Here is a 20,361-nt window from a genome sequence, read left to right as displayed (position 1 = left end):
CTGGCCATTTTTAACTTGATATTGTTTTATCATATGTTTTCAATTTTCAATTTTGAAACCAAAATCTAGAAACTTTAATAGCAATGTACAAATTCATAGTTGCCAATGGTCCATGATTCAAGCAGACATGTATTTTTGGCCAGTTTGAGCAGCTTACCTCTGGGTTCTAAAAGTCATTGATTTAACAATGTTTTACTTACTAAGACATAGTTCCTTCGGTCCCAGGCGGGACAATGAGCAGCAAGACTCCACCACCGGCCCCTGTCCATCACAATCTCTTCCACTGCAGCTGAGGTGGTGTCTTGTTCTTGAAGGTTCTCTTTAAATCTAATTTGCCAGGTCTTCTTTGGCCAGCCCTGTCATCTTCTTCCATCTGGAGGTGTCCATTCTACTGACACTCTGGCGTATGCCCAGCAAGCAAAATATGTGTCCTGCCAGCCTCAGTCATCTCTCTATCATGATGTCCTGCAGGTGCCTCTGACCGGTTCTCTGCAGTACTTCTTCATTGGTGATGCTGTCTGTCTATGTGATTAATGCCCAGGATCTTACATAGGCAGTGCTGGTGAAAGACATCCATCTTACGTACTGTCCTCTTTCATATCTTGATGGCATAGATTGTGCTTGATACTACAATGGACTCCACCAAAGCCAGTCTCAAGCCTGGTTGAAAAGGAGGAGGGTTGGGCATGGGTTAGCACCCTCACCGTGTTAAAATCCATCACCGCTACAGAAACACCAATAAGTAGTGATCTGATAGGATACTGGTAAGCTACTGATATGGTGCTTGAATCTGCGCACACTCGGAGGCAGAGCTCCAAGCCATCGTCAACATCTTCACCGAGGTGTACGAGAACATGGGCCTTACACTAAACATCCGTAAGACAAAGGTCCTCTACCAACCTGTCAGCTCAACACCGCACTGCCCCCAGTTATCAAAATCCACGATGAGGCCTTGGACAACATGGACCACTTTCCATACCTTGAAAACCTACTGTCAACAAGGGCAGACATCGACGACGAGGTTCAACACCACCCTCAGTGTGCCAGCACAGCCTTCAGCCACCTGAGGAAGAGAGTGTTTGAAGACCTCAAACCAGGCACCAAGTTCATGGTCTACAGAGCAGTAGTGATACCCGCCCTCCTATATGACTCAGAGACGTGGACTACGTACAGCAGGAACCTCAAAACTCTGGAGAAGTACCATCAGCGTTGCCTTCGCAAGATCCTGCAAATCCATTGGCTGAATAGGTGCACCAATAGAGGTGTTCTTGCATAGGCCAACATCCCCAGCTTCGAAGCATTGACCACGCTCGATCAGCTCCACTGGATGGGACACATCATCAGTATGCCTGACAGGGGACTCCTGAAACAAGTGCTTCACTCGGAGCTTCAACATGGCAAGCGAGCCCCAGGATGGCAAAGAAAACACTTCAAGGACACCCTCAAAGCCTCCTTGAAAAAATGCAACATTCCCACCAACATCTGGGAATCCCTGGCCCAAGACCACTCGAAGTGGAGGGAAAGCATCCGGGAAGGAGTTGAACACCTTGTGTCTCATCGCCAAGGGCTAGCTGAAGCCAAGCGTTGACAGTGAAAGGAGCATGGGAACCCCACCCACCCATTCCCTCTACCACCGTCTGCCGTATCTGTGACAGAGACTATAGGTCGTGCATTGAACTCTTCAGTCACCTGAGAATTCACTTTTAATGTGGAAGCAAGTCATCCTCGACCCCGAGGGACAGCCTAAGAAGAAGGCGGCTTTAACTTGTACATATAGCTAATTAGGCTACTAGCGCTAAATTTTTCTGATGTTGGGATTGCTGACAATGGGTTATTTGTCAATGCTGTGAAGCAATGATTGTGATAGAGGAATACATTCCGAAAATGATCTGACAACCTGAAAGAAACAAACTGAAACTTATATCTATATATAGTAGGATTATCTGGAAATATCTTGTGTAGTTTTAAGTATTTTCCTGATAATGTTTCCTTGTCTACTGTAAAAAAAATTAAATGTATTGTTGCCAATTTTCTGCATTTGGATTGAACAGCTAATTTTCTCAATCTCTAATCATGCTGCAACTTCAAAATTGGCTTTTCTAACACTGGTTGCAGTCACTGTATAAAGTATAGTGACTTGTTTCTTCTGCTCATGCACTGAAACACAATTGTGCTGAAACTTGCACCAAAGATAGACTACTCTCTGGGTTTTTCTCCTTAACATCGTGAGCTCTATTCCAATCTTCCTCTCCTTAATGCAGAATCACAATGTGCTTGAAAATTCTGCAAAAGTACTAAAAATGTATTGAAAATTAATATCTTCTTTCAGGGTGTATGCCTCCAGACTCTCTAGGAAATAAATTTTACATCATCAAGAGTTCACTTCCTGCTGCAAACATTTCTAAATCTACCACTGAATAAATGTACTTTTGGATACTTCAGATACTCTCTTCATGTGAGTGGCACCCAAGGAATATTTATTCCCTGGTCGCTAAGTATAGGAAATAGGAATGGAGGATTGTGAAACTGCCTCTTCAGTGCATCGGGTTTTCTAGGGACTCTTCCGTTAAAAGGGCTCAGGCTGCTTGTAGTTGTAATAGGCACTGGCCAGGACAGTCATTCAAATGAGGTGGAGGCCTCATTTGTCCTGCATGTAATTTTCCTTTCTCCTTTATAGAGATATTGGGCTGAGGATCAGGTGACAGCTTTTCTTCCCCATTTCCAGCAGCAGGACTGGATCCCAGACTATTGGAATATTGGCTATACGATTTGCAGGATGTCAAAAATATACACCAAACAGGATTTATTCTAATACCCAGGAAATCAGAGTCATGGAATGGTTATAGCACAGAAGGAGGCCATTCAGCCCATCCTGTCTGTGCCCACTCTTTGCAAGAGCAATTAACCTATTGCCATTCCCCCACTATTTCCCTGTAGCCTGCTAATTTTTCCTTTTCAGATAATGATCCAATTCTCTTTTGAAAGCCATGATTGAATCTGCCTTTGCCACACACTCAGGCAGTGCATTCCAGATCCTAAACACTCACTGCATAAATTTTTTTTTTCTTGTGTCACTGTTGCTTCTTTTGACAATCACCTTAAATCAGTGTCCTCTGGTTCTCAATCCTTCCACCAATGGGAACAGTTTATCCTTATCTACTCTGTCCATGATTTTGAACATCTCTGCAAATCTCCTCTCAGATTTCTTCAAGGAGGACAGCCCCCGCTTCTTCAATCTATCTACAAACTAAAATTCCTCATCACTGAAAAATTCTCGTGAATCTTTTCTGCGCTCTCTCTAATGCCTTCACTTCCTTCCCAAGGTGAGGTGCCCAGAAATGGATGCAACACTCCAGATGAGGTCAAACCAGTGTTTTATACAAGTTTATCATAACTTTATAGCTTTTGTGCTTACTGCGTCTATTTATAAAGCCCAGGATACTGTACACTTTATTAACTGTGCTCTCAACCTGCCCTGCCACCTTGAATGATCTGTGCACATATCCCATTGGTCCCTTTGCTCATGCAACCCCTTTAGAATTGTACCCTTAATTTAAATTGCCTCTGCCGGTTCTTCCTACCAAAGTGAATCATTTCACATTTTACTGCATTAAATCTGCTCATTCCACCAACTGTTGGTGCCCTTTTGAAGTTTAGGACTATCCTCCTCACAATTCACAATACTTCCAGGTTTTGTATCATCTGTAAATTTTGAATATTTTAAAAAATATATCAAGGATAGCAGGGGTCCCAACACCAACCCCTGGGAACCCCACTATAAACCTTCCTACAGTCTGAAAAACAACTGGTCACCATGACTTTCTGTTTCCTGTCACTCAGCCAATTTCATATCCATATCCCTTTTATTCCATGATCTCTAACTTTGCTCACAAGTCTGTTGCACAGCATTTTATGAAATGCCTTTTTGATGTCCATGCACACCACATCGGCTGCATTGCCCTCATCTATTCTCCCTATCACCTCATCAAAAAACTAAAACAATTTAGTTAAACATGGTTTTCCTTGAACAAATCCATGCTGACGTCCTTAATTAATCCACATTTGCCCAAGTGACTTTTAATTTTGTCCCAAATTATCATTTCTAGAAGTTTCCCCGCACCAAAGTTAAACTGACTGACCTGTAGATGCTGGGTTCATCCTTACGTCCTTTTTTGCATTAGGATGCAACATTTGCAATTCTCCAGTCTGCAATTTCCACCCTTACTTCCCTCAGTGTCCTTGGATGCATTTAATTTGGTCCTGGTGATTTATCATCTTTAAGTACAACCAGCCTGTCTAATAGCCTCTCTTTATCTATTTTTAACCCATCAAGTATCTAAACTACCACTTCTTTCACTGTGGATTGGGCAGTATCTTCTTTCTTAGTAAAGACAGCTGTAAAGTACTCATTTAGTACCTCAGCCATGTCCCCTGTCTCCATGCAAAATCCCCTACTAGGTCCCTAATCAGCCCGACTCTTCCTTTTACCACCCTTTTATTATTTATATGCCTTTAGTAGACTTCTGAATTTCCTTCTATGTTCACTAATCTCATACTCTTTCTTTCCTTCCCTTATTTGTTTTTTCAATTCCCCTCTGAACCTTCTTTATTGAACCTGATTCTCAATTGTATTATCCATTTGGCATCTGTCATATGCACCTTTTTCTGCTTCATCTTACTCTCTATCTCTTTCACCGTCCAGCATGCTCTGGATTTATTTGCCCTACTTTTCCCCCTTGTGGGAATGTAGCTTGACTGCATCCGAACTATCTCCTCTTTAAAAGCAGCCCATTGTTCAGTCACTGAGAAGGGGAAGCACATTGTTGAAAAAGTATTTTATATTCTCTTTAAATGATATTAATTTACAACCAGTTAATATTTCACCTGATCTTCATATTGCTGTTTCTCTAATACTTCCCTTCTATTTCTGTCCCTCTCTTCTCAAGTCTTTTCTTCTTGGCATTCCTCCATCATTGCATCCTCTGATACTCTACGCTTTAAACAGCATCTGAATTTCACTCGCCCGCCACACATGTCCCTGAATTTGGGCAATGGTCTATTGATGCTCCACCTGACTCCACCCACCTACATCAACTTTAACCCATTATAGGACTTATGACTTTAATTCTGACTCTCTTATTGTCTCCCCTTTATTCTCATTCACTACTAGGATTAGCACTGCATAACCAGGCCTTTGTAACTTAAGCTTTCTCTGTGTGAGAGCATTTTGGCTGCCGCTCTAGACCCCAGCTTATGATTTCTATTTTTACTTTATTATTTTCCTTTCTCTCTTTACTTCGTTTCTCTATCCTCATAAGCAGTAAGACCAACTGCCCCATCCTACTCTCTCACCTCCCTGCCCAGTGTACCAGTCAGAGGCTGATCTTGCCAACCCCCTCCCTGTCCAACTCACCCTTTCCAGTGCTGATCCTGTGGACTCTGCCTGAGGTTCAGCTATAATCAGTTCTCTCCGTACCTTCCTCCAGAATGTCGATTCACCCGTGAAAAAAGCTGTTACAATCTATGAGCTTATTGTGGATGATTGCATCAACATCACTATCTCAGCGAAAACCTAGCTAAGGGCTGATGATACCTTTCCCTTAACTGAAGCCTCCGCACCTGTCACCTTTCACCATATTTTTCACCACTTGCCTCGCCCAGACCATTGCTGTGATAGTGTGGCTTTTACAACCAATCATACCTCTCCTCCGACACTTTCTCCTCCTTGAACATCTCACCTTCTTCCATTCCTCTCACCTGTCATTTAAAATCCTGGTTCACTACAGCTTGCCCAAATACTGTGCCAGTTTTCTCAATCAGCTATCATCACTCCTTCCCTCCCTCAGCCTCTGCACCATACAACTTCACATCCTAGGTACCTTTCTATCTCAATTCACCATGTTCTCTCTCCTCCGAGTTCACTCTCCTCCCATTAGCCCTTAATCTCATCCTCCATGTAAACTCCCCAACCCATATTCATGGCCACCTGCTTGACCTTGCCATCTCACATGGCCTCGCTACTTCCATGGTATGAATCACAGTTAAGGCCTTCTCTAATTACTTCTTTGCAGCACTCTCCACATCTTCCACATCTCAATTCCCTTTCCAATCCTACTTTATTCTGTATCTATCCTTATAAAAACTGTCCCCTAATTCACGTACAACTGCACTTTCAATTGTCTAGATTTTGGCCCTCTGTTCACCACAGCATTTTTGCAGCTACTGATCTACCTTTGATGCCCTAGTTCCCATTAATATCATTATCGTCTCTCACCCTGGACATTCCCCCTGGTATGACACTCATCTCCGCCCCTTTGAGTACAAGTTGAACAGATATGGCAGACAATTGATTTCGCCATTCACTGCCAGATCTGGAAGACTATTTAAAACTATCAGACCTGTCTCTCATCTGTGAAAACTGCTTACTATTTCAGCATCATTTTGGAATACAAAGGTAACCTTGGCTACTTTTCTCTTCAGCAAGCCATCTTCTTAAACCCCTCTCCCCTGTCTCCTCCACCCTCACCTACAAGGAACTCATTGATTTCTTTGATTGTGACCATCTGATCAGCCTCTGCCACTTCCCTCCTTTCCCCGGTCCACCAGCCTAAATTTCCTCGAAGGCACTCACTGCTCTAGCCCCGAATTCATATATTTCTCTCCAAGCTCCCCTCATATCCTCTTTGAGCTTATCTTGTTCACAAAACCCACCTCCTGCTCTCTTGACCCTATTTCCACTAAACTGCTGACCACCCAATACCCCTTCCTGGCTCCCAAGTTAGCTGACATGGTTATGGTTCTCTCAGATTCTGTCACTCTTGCCTTCAAATCTGCCATAATTACCCCCTCCTCAAAATTCAAACCTTGAGTCCCCTCCATCCTTCTAAACTCCCACCACATCTCTAACCTCCCTAACTCTTCAAAGTCCTTGTACATGTTGTCACCTCCCAAATTCATGACCATATTTCTTGGAACTTCATGTTTGCGTACCTTCAATCAGGTTTCTGCCACTGCCACAGTACTGCAAAAGCTCTTTTCAAATCACGTGATGTTATTTGACTGTGACAAAGCAAACTATCCCTTTTCATCCTTCTCGAATTGTCTGCAGCCTTTGTCACACTTGATCACACTTCTCCATCGTTTCATCACTGTCCTACCTACTGAACAACATTGTGGAAATACCTTCACCACAAGGACTGCAACAGTTCAAGAAGGCCTTCTAAGGGCAACTAGGGATGGACAAAAAATACTGGCCTGTGAGCAAAGCCTATCTCCTGAGTATCAATTTAAAAAAAAAATGTTTTTTAAGAGTGTCTGTGGGTGGTAGTAGGGCCCACAGGAATATTCCATGCTGGGCTCATGGCATGGAACAGTCCAAGTGACCACAAAGAGATCTATGTGTCCTCTAACAGAAGGAGTCAATTTCAGATTTGGGTGATGTTTGAAGCTGGTCTTGGCTTCACCTTCAAATGACTGGCAAGTGCTGAACTTTGTGACCCTCCCATTTTGCTTGGGCAGCTCAGTGGGAACTCAAGGTGCATGAACACTTCCTATATTGTGTGCAAATGGTCTGATCCTGGAAATTCTGTGGATGCAATTTCCACTCCATCATACTGATGAGAAAGGATTGTGAATTTTTGACCCCATCGTCTTAAACAAGTCCCCAAATATTTTTTATTAATACAGCAAAGGAAAAAGCAGAGGGAAGAAGGAAGAGGAAAAACCAGTCCAGGTTAAGGCTGAGGAGGAAGAAAAAAATAAACCATGGGAATGTCCTTATGATGTACTTTTTGATGCTTACCTCAGTGAAATTACAAGAAATATTTTACCACTTCCCAGCACAAGAGGACAAATTGTGGCACTTGCAATGTAAGTACTTCTCTACACAATTTTGCATTTTTATTGGCATAAATTTAAAACATCCAAACAGGTGATATTTTTGAATTGGGGTCCTGATTCATAAAACTTGTCCTAAGCTTCAAATGGTTAGTTCATGGATGTAGTAATGTAAAGAGACTACAGAAACTGGGATTGTTCTCCACAGAACAGTAAAGGTTAAGGGACATTTAATAGTGGTGATTAAAATTACGAGGGGTATTAATAAGAGTTTCCACTGGCTGTTAGCTTGGTAACCAGAAGGGGAACTTCCAGGTGGTAGTATTTCCATCTGTCTTCTGCCTTTGTCCTTCTAGTAGTAGTTACCATTTCTGACTTGGAAATACCTTGCCGTTCCTTCACTGTTCCTGGGTCAAAAACCTGGAACTCCCTCTCTGACAGCAATGTGGGTGTACCTACACCACATTGACTGCAGCGATTCAAGAAGGCAGCTCACCACCACCTTCTTAAGGGCAATTCAGGGTGGGCAGTAAATGCTGGCTTAGGCAGCAATGCTCACGTCCCATAAACAAATTTAAAAAAATAATTAGCAGAAGAACCTGAGGAAAGATGAGAAGTTTTTTAATGCAGTGTGTTGATAGGATCTGGATTGCGCTGCCTCAAAGGGGTGGAAACATTAATAACTTTCAAAAGGGAATTGGATATATACTTGAAAAGGGCAAATATCAACGTCAATGGAGAAAGAGCAGGGAAGTGGGTGACTAATTGGACAGTCCTTTCAAAGAGTTGGCACAGGAATGATAAGCTAAATGGCCTCCTTTTCTGCTGTATGATTTTATAATTGTAGTTGATTATCAAACACAAAAATGTACACATTTGTCGGGAATTCACCCATTTTCAGACAAATTGCTTTTTCCTCATTTAATTAACTTACTGTAGCTGAAGGCAGACTCATAATCCATAGGGATCATGGAAAATTCATCACATGCTTCTCAAGCTTTTTTCTGCTGCCATCAGAAGTAGGGCTTTGCTGTTGTTCCTTCAGTAAGAACATTTTCTTTTACCAAATCTAATCTTATTTTGAATTTGCCAATTTATATTTGTGGCACATCTGGGTGAATTTTACTTCCCCAATGGCAGAAAGTAGATAAGCAGCAGTCAATATGGAGCTTACATGTCCCACTCCAATCCTGCCGACTGTAACTTTAAATTGCAGGCAACAAGGATACCAATTCGAAGCTGGTTCAGTCAATCTTTAGTTATGCATATTATGTCCCATTGATATTATTTGGGGCATTGAGTTGCCTATGGGAGGCATTAGACCATAAGACCTAGGAGCAGAAATTAGGCCATTCGGCCCATCGAGAGTGCTCTGCCATTCAATCATGGCTGATAAGTTTCTCAACCCCATTCTCCCCGTAACCTTCGATCCCCTTACCAATCAAGAACCTATCTATCTCGGTCTTAAATACACTCAATGACCTGGCCTCCACGGCCTTCTGCGGCAATGAATTCCATAGATTCACCACTCTCTGGCTAAAGAAGTTTCTCCTTATCTCTGTTCTAAAAGGTCTTCCCTTTACTCTGAGGCTGTGCTCTCGGGTCCTAGTCTCTCCTACTAATGGAAACATCTTCCCCATGTCCACAGTATCCAGGCCTTTCAATATTCTGTAAGTTTCAATCAGATCCCCCCTCATCCTTCTAAACTCCATCGAGTATAGACTCAGAGTCCTCAAACGTTCCTCATATGTTAAGCCTTTCATTCCTGGGATCATTCTTGTGAATCTCCTCTGGACCCTCTCCAAGGCCAGCACATCCTTCCTGAGATACGGGGCCCAAAATTGCCCACAATATTCTAAATGTGGTCTGACCAGAGCCTTATAAAGCCTCAGCAGCACATCCCTGCTTTTATATTCTAGTCCTCTCGAATAACTTCCTAACTACTGACTCAACCTGCAAGTTAACCTTAAGAGAATCCTAGATTAGGACTCCCAAGTTCCTTTGCACTCCAGACTTCTGAATTCTCTCCCCATTTAGAAAATAGTCTATGCCTCTTCTTCCTATCAAAGTGTATGACCTCACACGTCCCCATGTTGTATTCCATCTGCCACTTCTTTGCCCATTCTCCTAACCTGTCTAAATCCTTATGCAGCCTCCCCGCCTCCTCAATACTACCTGACCCTCCACCTATCTTTGTATTATCTGCAAACTTAGCCAGTTCCTTCATCTCGATCATTAATGTATAAAGTGAAAAGTTGTGGTCCCAGCACTGACCCCTGCAGAACTCCACTAGTCACCGGCCGCCCACTCTCTGCCTCCTGCCAGACAGCCAATCTTCTATTCATGCTAGTACCTTGCCTCTAACACCATGGGCTCTTATCTTACTGAGCAGCCTCCTGTGCGGCACCTTGTCAAAGGCCTCCTGGAAGTCCAAGTAGATAACATCCATTGGTTCTCCTTTGTCTAACCTACTCGTTACCTCCTCAAAGAATTCTAACCGATTTGTCAGGCATGACCTCCCCTTGATGAAACCATGCTGACTCTGCCCTATTTTATCATGCAATTCCTAGTATTCTGAAATCTCATCCTTAATAACGGACTCTAAAATCTTACCAACGAGCAAGGTCAGGCCAATCGGCCTGTGATTTCCCGTCTTTTGCCCCACTCCCTTCTTAAACAGGGAGGTTACATTAGCAATTTTCCAGTCCTCTGGGACCCTCCTTGACTCCAGTGATTCCTGAAAGATCACCACTAACGCTTCCACTATCTCTTCAGCTATCTCCTTCAGAACCGTGGGGTGTAATCCACCTGGTCCAGGTGATTTATCCACCTTCAGACCTTTCAGTTTTCCTAGCACCTTCTCCTTGGCAATGGCCACTATACTCACCTCTGACCCCCCCGACTCTCTTGAACTTTGGGGATGTTACTCGTGTCTTCCACCATGAAGACTGACACAAAGTACCTATTCAGTTCCTCTGCCATTTCTTTGTTCCCCACAACTACTTCTCCAGCGTCATTTTCCAGCGGCCCAATGTCCACTTTTGTCTCTCTCTTACCCTTTATATATCTAAAAAAACTCTTGCAATCTTCTTTTATATTACTGGCTAGTTTACCCTCATATTTAATTTTCTCCCTCCTTATTTCTTTTTTAGTTGTCCTCTGTTGGTCTTTGTAGGCTTCCCAATCCCCTGGCTTCCCACTGCTCTCCGCGCATTGTATGTTTTCTCTTTAGCTTTTATGCTGTCCCTGACTTCCCTTTCAGCCATGGTTGCCGCGTCCTCCCTTTAGTACACTTCTTCTTCCTAGGGATGAATTTTTGCTGTGTCTCCAAAATTACTCCCAAAAACTTCTGCCATTGCTGTTCCACTTTCTTTCCTGCTAGGCTCATCTCCCAGTCAATTCTGGCCAGCTCCTCCCTCATGCCTCTGTGGTTGCCTTTATTCAACTGTAATACCGTTACATCTGATTCCAGCTTTTTCCTCTCAAATTGCAGGGTAAATTCTGTCATATTATGGTCACTTCCTCCTAAGGGTTCCTTCACCTTCAGCTCCCTTATCAAATCTGCCTCATTACACATCACTAAATCTAGAATTGCCTGTTCCCTAGTGGGCTCCACCACAAGCTGCTCCAAAAAGCCATCTCGTAGACATTCCACAAATTCCTTTTCTTGGGATCCACTACCAACCTGATTTTCCCAGTCTACCTGCATATTGAAATCCCCCATGATCACTGTAACCTTGCCTTTCTTACACACCTTTTCTATCTCCTGGTGTATCTTGTGCCCCACATCCTGACTACTGCTCGGAGGCCTGTACATAACTCCGATTATGTTTTTTTTACCTTTGCGGTTCCTCAACTCTACCTACACAGATTCTACATCATCTGACCCTACATCATTTCTTGCTATCGATTTAATTTCATTTCTTACCAACAAAGCAACCCCATCCCCTCTGCCAACCTGCCTATCTTTTCGATACGATGTATATCCTTGGATATTTAGCTCCCAGTCCTGATCCCTTTGCAGCCATGTCTCCGTGAAGCCCACCACATCATACCTGTCAATTTCAATCTGCGCCACAAGTTCATTTACCTTATTTTGTATAGTGCGTGCATTCAGATACAACACCTTCAGTCCTGTATTTCCCGTCCCCTTTCTCATTGTCATCCCTTTATCTGATGTGCTTGAAGTTAGATTCCTAGCCCTTTCCAAACACTGTGTCCCATTTTGTGTTCTGGAGACTTTAATAGCCTCTCCTGGGCTCTCTCTTCTTTTCAGTTTTTTCATAATTTTCCATGAAGTTGAATCCATCCACCCGCACCCCCCCCCCACCCCCCCACCCCGCCCGCCCCCACCCCACCCACATGCTAACCTGCTGCTTTGTTTCCCATTAGTCATATTTCTTGGAGTTTTACCCTTCCCTCCCCCCCCCCCTTTCTAGTTTAAAGTCCTGTTGACCACCCTATTTACCCTTTTCACTAGAACCTTGGTCCCATATCGGTTCAGGTGGAGACCATCCTAACGGTCCAGATTCCTCCTGTTCCAATACTGATGCCAGTGCCCCACGAAATGGAACCCCTCTTTCCCGCACCACTGCTTTAGCCACGTGTTTACTTCCCTTATTCTTGCGTCCCTATGCCAATTTGCATGTGGCTCGGGTAGTAATCCAGAGATTATAACCCTTGAGGACCTGTTCTTTAATTTAGTAAGTATGTTGTAGCTTCACCAGTTGGCACCTCATTTTTAGGCACCTGCTGCTACACTTGCTACTCTCTATTGGATCCAGGTTGGCCCCCTGGCTTGCTGGTAATGGTAGAGTGAGAGATATGCTGGACCATAACGTTACAGAATACAATTATGCTGCTACTGATGGCCTCATGGATACCCAGTTTTGAGCTGCTAGATCTATTCTGAATCCATCACATTTCGTATGTGGTAGTGTCATGCAACCCAATGGAGGCTTTCCTCAGTATGCCCTCACAAAGACTGTGCAGTGGTCATTCCTGCAAATACTGTCATGGACAGATGCATTGCCAATAGGTAGATTGGTGAGGACAAGATTAACTAGACTTTTCCCCCACGTTGATTCTCTCACAACCTGTTGCGGGTCCAATTTAAAACCCGTATCCTTCAGGGCTCCATCAGTTGGGATGGGCAACAAATGCTGGCCTAGCCAGCAATGCCTTCATCCCTTGAAAGAATAAATGGAAAAAAAAAGAAAAAGTAGCAATTTTGGATATTGATGATGGATACTGAAGTCCCCCTCCCAGACTATATCTGTGCCCTTGCTACCCTTAGTGTTTTTTTCAAGTGATATTCAACATGAGGGAATGCTGATTCATCAGCTATGGGCAGTTGGTGTAATCAGCAGGAGATATACCTGCCTATGTTTGACCTGATACCATGAGACTACATGGGGTCCAGAGTCAATATTGAGGAGTCCCATAGCTACTCCCTCCCGATGTTATGCCACAGTGCTGCATGGTGACATACTATCCCTTATTTTACTGGATTGTCCCACAATTGAGCCCACTGTCCTGTGTCCAGGGTAGCATGCATCTGACTCACTATTTTTCATTTAAGTCTTGAACATATGCAATAACCACTCTCCTCCTGTTTTCACCCTCTCACAGTTTGTCACCCCACCCCACACTCAGTTCTGGCAGCACATATTCCCCTCCTCACCCACTCCAACAGACCCCCATGTCACAGTCCCTTATCTTTCTGCACATGAGTTGGCCACCCTGCAGCGCTATCAGCCCTGGTGTATCTTCCCTACCAACAGGATAGGACATACCCAGGGATGGTGATGGAGGCATCAGGCATATTGGGTGAAAGGCATGATTCTGTGAGTATGACTGTGTCTGGCTATTCTTTACCTAACCTATGTCAGCTCTCCAAATTTTGGAAGAAGTTCCCAGATGTTAGTGAGGAGGGCTTTGCAGAGTGACCCCTGCCGGCAGGAAGCCATGCATGTCAGTCAGGCTTGAAAAAAAGACAAACGATATGAAGTCATAACTTCCAAGCTTCCTGGTCAAAAGGGTTTTAGCCACAGTAGAGGTGAGGTAAAGGCAGAGGCATGTAATTTATTGGAGATGGAAGTAAGCATTCATAGATAAGATGTGGACTTCAAGCTCAACTCAGGGTCAAATACAATACTAGTGCCTGGTTTGGGTTGAGCATACAGCCAAGGATTTTTTTGGGGGCAGGGGGGAGGGAGTGGTGATGGAATAGTGGTATTCTCAATAGACTAGCGTTCCAGAGATCCAGAGTAATGCTCTGGGGACCAAGGTTCAAATCCCACCACAGCAGATGTTGAAATTTGAATTCCATTTAAATCTGGAATTAAAAGTCTGATGATGACCTTAAAACCATTGTCAATTGCCATAAAAACCCATCTGGTTCACTAATGTCCTTGTCTGGTCTGACTTACATGTGACTCCAGATACACAGCAATGTGGTTAACTCTTAAATGCCCCCCCTGAACAAGGGCAATTAGAGATGGGCAATAAATGCAGGCCTATCCAGCAATGCCCACATCACATGAATGAATTAAAAAAAAGAGGGAATTATAGTCAAGACAAGAGTTCAGAATTTTTGATGTTAGCTGAATGAGTTGCTGCAACCTTCCCGATTTTCAATTAGAAAAAATTCTGCCTCATCCACAACCTGAATCCTGATTTTAACTGGGCAGTAATGGGGCAAGTGTGGTGTGGAAATGAAAATAAACCCCCACAAAGAGTTTATTGCAAGTCCTAAATCATTTAAGTCTCCGGCTTCATTCATATTCAGGATGTCGATTCCCAGCCAAAGCAAGTGGGAATGATGCACCATTGTCTTTGGATGGAAGCCAAAATTCACAGCTGGGTCAAGCTGCTTCCAGGAACTCAGGGAAACAGTCCCCAGCGTGGTGAAATGAGGAGGTGGTGTTAGTGGGGCAGGGGCTGGAGGGCAGAGTGAATTCAATATGGTTTGTGATTGGGGAAGGAAAGGGAAGCGTGGGGCAAGGGACACTGTGGGTTTCCTTATCAGGCAAGGACGACATGAGCCTCAGTTAAAATGGCAAATGTTTCCTAAAGATGTCATTGGGACGAAACCACCTTTTATTAGGCCCTGACTCCTCTGGGTAGGCAGGCTTCCCATACCTGAAGACGGTATTAAGATGGGATGGAGCAGGAATGTGTTTGGAGTGCAGCGCAAACTCTCTTCCAAATACCACACCCCACCATCTTAGACCTTCCTTTTGCACCATTCCTTTTATAAGGAGGTGCTGGCATAATGGTGTTGTCACTGGACTAGTAATTCAGAGGCCCAGGCTAATATTCTGGGGACACAGGTTCAAATCCCACCATGGTAGCTGGTGGAATTTGAATTCAATTAATAAATCTGGAATGAAAAGCTCGTCTCAGTTATAGTGACCATGAAACCATTGCCAATTATCGTAAAACCCCATCTGATTCACTAATGTCCTTTTAGGGAAGGAAATCTGCCTTTACCAGGAAATTTACCTGGTCTGGCCTACACGTGACTCCAGACCAACTTTTAAATTCCATCTGAAATGTCCCAGCAAGGCACTCAGTTGTATCAATTTACTACAAAGCCTAAAAACAGGAATGAAACTGGATGGGCAACCAACATTGACCTAGGCACCGGAAATGACAACAGTAACCCAGCCCTGTTGACCCTGCAAAGCCCTCCTTACTAACATCTGGGGGCTGGTGCCAAAATTGAGAGAGCTATTCCATAGTCAAGCAACAGCCTGATATAGTTCCAAAGAAGACACATATTGGAGTCGAAACATTCACTGTTTCTCTCTCCACAGATGCTGCCAAACCTGCTGAGTTTTTCTTTAAGCCTGACATAGTTTTGCTCACGGAATCATACCTTATACACTATGGGAGGAATTTTACAGCCACATCATCGTGGGGCCGGGACGGGGACCAGAAAATGCAACGAGCATTTTAAAACTCCATTGATTTCGGCGGGACCGGAAGATCTCTCCAGCAGGAGGAGCCGTAAAATTTTGCCTTATGTCCCAGACACCACCATCACCATTCCTGGGTATGTCCTGTCCCACTGACAGGACAAACCCACCAGAGGTGGCGGCACAGTCGTATACAGTTGGGAGGAAGTAGTCCTGGAAGTCCTCAACATTGACTCCAGACCCCATGAAGTCTAATGGCATCAGATCATACACGGGCAAGAAAACCTCCTGCTGAATACCACTTACCATGCCCCCTCAATTGATGAATCAGTACTCCTCCATGTTGAACAGGAGTTGGAAGAAGCACTGAGAGTGGCAAAGGCACAGAATGTACTCTGGGTGGGGGACTTCAATGACCATCACCAAGAGTGATTCGGTAACATCACTACTGACTGAACTAGCTGAGTCCTAAAGGACATAGCTGCTAGAATGGGTCTGCGGCAGATGGTGAGGGAACCAACAAGAGGGAAAAACCTACTTGACCTCGTCCTCACCAATCTCCCTGTCGTAGATGTATCTGTCCATGACAGTATTGGTAGGAGTGATCATCGAAATGAAAAAGAGGTCCCGTCAGCACATTAAGGATACCCTCCATCATGTTGTGTGGCACTCCCACCATGCTGAATGGGATAGATTGCAAACAGATCTAACATCTCAAAACTGAGCATCCATGAGGTGCTATGGGCCAACAGCAGCAGCAGAATTGTATTCAATCATAATCTGGAATCTGATGGCCCGGCATAATCCCCACTCTACCATTACCATCAAACCAGGGGATCAACCCTGGTTCAATAGGGAGTAATGGAGAACGTGCCAGGAGCAGCACCAGGTGTGCCTAAAAATGAGGTGCCAATCTGTTGAAGCCTCAACAAGGGACTACTTGCATGCCAAACAGTGTAAGCAGCATGTAATAGACAGAGCTAAGCGATCCCACAACCAACAGATCAGACCTAAGCTCTGTAGTCCTGCCTCATCCAGTGAATGGTGGTGGACAATTAAACAACAAACAGGCGGAGGAGGCTCCACATATATTCCTATTCTCAATAATGGGGAAGCCCTGTACATCAGTACAAAAGAGAAGGCTGAAACATTTGCAACCATCTTCAAAGTGATGAATGGTGTCATCAACAGTGCCACTAAGTGGCACTTACTCAGAAATAACTTGCTCAGTGACGCTCAGTTTGGTTTCTGCCAGAGCCACTCAGCTCCTGACAACATTACAGCCTTGGTCCAAAGTGGTGTAGGAGAAATGAGGTGAGAGTGACTGCCCTTGACAGCAAGGCAACATCTGACCAAATGTGGCATCATGAAGCCCAAGCAAACCTGGAGTCAATGGGAATTAGGGGGGAAACTTTCCACTGGTTGGAGTCACCTCAGGCACACAGGAATATGGTTGAGGTTGTTGGAGATCAGTTATAACAGTCCCAGGACATCACTGCAGGAGTTCCTCTGGGCAGTCTCCTAGGCCCAACCATCTTCATCGGCTTCTTCAATGGTCTTCTGTCTATTATAAGGTCAAGTGTGGGGATGTTCACTGATGATTGCCCAAAACCATTCAGATACTGAAGCAGTCCGTGTCCATATGCAGCAAGGCCTGGACAACATTCAGGCTGGGGCTGATAAGTGATAAGTAACATTCATGCCACACTGTGGCTGCCAATAACCATCTCTAGCAAGGGGAAATCCAACCATCTCGCCTTGACCTTCAATGACATTACCATCACTTAAGCCCCCACTACTCTGGGGGTTACCATTGACCAGAAACTGAACTGGACCAACCATATAAATAGCATGGCTGCAAGAGCAGGTCAGAGGCTGAGAATTCTGCAGCAAGTAACTCACCTCCTGACTACCCAGAGACTGTCCACCTGCTACAAGGCACAAGTCAAGAGTGTGATGCAATACTCTTCACTTGCCTGGATGAGTACAGCTCCAACAACACTCAAGAAGCTCAACACCATCCAGGACAAAATAGTCCACTTGACTTGCACCCCAGCCACCACCTTCAAAATTCACTACCTCCACCAATGGCGCGCAGCAGCTGCAGTGTGTACAATCTACAAGATGCACTTCAGGAACTCACCAAAGCTTCTTAGATAACACCTTCCCAGCACATGCCCTCCACCACCAAGAAGGAGAAGGGCAGCAGATGCATGGAATCAGCAAGTTCCCATCCAAGCCATACACCATTCTGACTTGGAAATATATCGCCGTTCCTTCACTTTGACTGGGTCAAAATCCTGGAACTCCCTTCCTAACAGCACTATGGGTGTACCTGCACCACATGGACTGCAGCGGTTCAAGGCGGCGGCTTACCACCACCTTCTAAAGGGCAATTAAGGATGGGCAATTAATGCTGGCCTAGCCTATGATACTCATATCCTGAAAATGGAAAATTTAAAAAACCTCCTGCCTGTTAAGGATTTGTAATCAGGATTACGATGTCAGACAAGCAGTCTAACAACACAGATCTGATCACAAAATTACAGGTAGTGGAAAAGCTAGATATCATCAGCATGCGTATGAAAACTGACCCTATACTAACACTTAATGTTGCCAAGAGGCAACATGAAGGAGCAAAAGAAATGGTAAAGCGTTGGGTACTCTTAAAGTTACTGTCCAAGGTAGGGTGGGAAGCAACAGCAGGAGATTTGTTGGATAGGGATAGAACCAAGCAATCTTGCAGATGCAAACTATCAGAGAGGGCCAAAGAGGAAATTGGGATGCTTCAGTGTGTTGAACATCACAGAGATTGAGGACAACCAGTAGCTGCAGTCACAAATCAGTCATACTGTAAATCTCCATGCTGAAATTCTCTTGTTTCAAAGATTAGAAAGCTTGAAGAAAGCATCAGGAAAGAAGATAAATTATTCTCAGGAATCCCACATTGAAACTGCATAGGTTCATAACTGCTCAGGCTCTTTTATGAATATGCAAGATATTTTCAGATACTGATCAGAATCTACCTTCGCAAACTGGCAGAACTTTGTGAAATTAGTGATTAATTTGAACTTCATGCCTCTTTTCCCTAAACTGTCTGTACTTAGTTTGTGGCACTTCCTGCCTTGGTGGTGATATCCACAGTCCCACAAGGTTCCACCCTTGGCCTCTTCCTTTTCCTTGTTCATTTTATCCCTTTGCTCCATCATCAGCAATTGATTTATTTTACTTTGTTTAATTTTCAATACTAGGTTTGTTTCTGAAAAGATGGGTGGACCTTTAAACAAGGAAAAGCTTCATGAATTCACCTGGGAACTTCACATTGCTGACCTGAAATTTGAATTAAAATCTAACATCATCCCCATTGGGAAAATTCAGAAAGGAATCTACTACCACAGAGCCCTTCTATTTAAGGTAGATTTTATTTCTGGTAAACAATTAAATTGCACTTTCATACAGTTTCCATATTGAAGCAATTTAAAGTATCTGTAATAACTTGCTTAATAAATTCATTTGTTTTTCAGGCTTTAGCAGATAGAATAGGGATCAGTTGCAGTCTGGTTCGTGGAGACTACAACCGAGCCTGGAATGAAGTCAAGTTGATTGACCAACCATCTCACGATAATCCTGGGCTTTTCATTCCACCAACGATATACATCTTGGATCTCATGTACCAAGTTGGCAACTTGATGAGGACTGACAGTCCAGACGCAGCACACTATGAAAGTTATACTGGTTGTAAACTTACACCTTGTAAATGTTGTAAGTAGTTGTCTTGGTACCTAGATAACTTTAAGAAAAACACATAAATTGCAAATGTCTCTGCATTTGACAACATTAATAGACTTAAACACATTGCAAAATGTTGCTGCAAAATCATAAATACCTTCATAAAACTGACCATTAAGTCACCATTCCAATTTGTTTAGTTAAAATATCTCAGATCATCCTCTATGTTATTTCTTTATCAGTTGATGAACATTTAACTTGTTACTCGATTTTCATAAAGACAAACGCTTAAATACCTCTTTGCCTGTTAACATTCTCACAAGTTCAGCATATTATTTTACATTATAAATTGTAAAGCAAATAATAAAGTTGTAATGACAGAAGCATTTATCATTGAAAGAATCATTATTAATGTCCCTCCTACACAATGCTTTAAATCATGAGTCAAACAGTTGTACTTGATAACAAAAACAGAATTACCTGGAAAAACGCAGCAGGTCTGGCAGCATCGGCAGAGAAGAAAAGAGTTGACGTTTCGAGTCCTCATGACCCTTGAACAGAACTGATCTTTCTTTACAAGGAGAGGGAAATATAAGCTGGTTTAAGGTGTGGGGGGGTGGGGGGTGGGGGGTGGGGGGTGGGGAGTGGGGGGGGGGGGTGTGTGGCGGGTGGAGGGAGGTGGTGTTAGTATGGGAGCAGATCATCAAAAGATGTCACAGACAAAAGAACAAAAGAACACAGAGGTGTTGAAGTTGGTGATATTATCTAAACCAATGTGCTAATTAAGAATGGATGGTAGGGCACTCAAGGTATAGCTCTAGTCGGGGAGCATAAAAGATTTAAAAATAATGGAAATAGGTGGGAAAAGAAAAAT

The 20,361-nt window shown here is 43.7% G+C and overlaps 1 protein-coding gene across 5 annotated transcripts in view; it reads left to right on the top strand.

The window, feature by feature from the left end:
* armc3 (armadillo repeat containing 3) overlaps positions 1-19,870 on the top strand; it is a 303,392-nt gene extending 283,522 nt beyond the window's left edge. For all 5 annotated transcript variants that reach the window (XM_041184977.1, XM_041184973.1, XM_041184975.1 and 2 more), the window contains 3 exons: positions 7,687-7,869; positions 19,010-19,172; positions 19,283-19,870. In XM_041184977.1, coding sequence (XP_041040911.1) covers positions 7,687-7,869; positions 19,010-19,172; positions 19,283-19,528 — 592 coding nt within the window. In that variant the 3' untranslated portion in view covers positions 19,529-19,870. The remainder of the gene's footprint in view (positions 1-7,686; positions 7,870-19,009; positions 19,173-19,282) is intronic.
* The last annotated feature ends 491 nt before the right edge of the window (positions 19,871-20,361 follow it).

Source organism: Carcharodon carcharias, chromosome 3 (assembly GCF_017639515.1).
Source record: "Carcharodon carcharias isolate sCarCar2 chromosome 3, sCarCar2.pri, whole genome shotgun sequence".
NCBI classification, from domain to species: domain Eukaryota; kingdom Metazoa; phylum Chordata; class Chondrichthyes; order Lamniformes; family Lamnidae; genus Carcharodon; species Carcharodon carcharias.
This window is presented reverse-complemented; position numbering and strand designations above follow the sequence as displayed.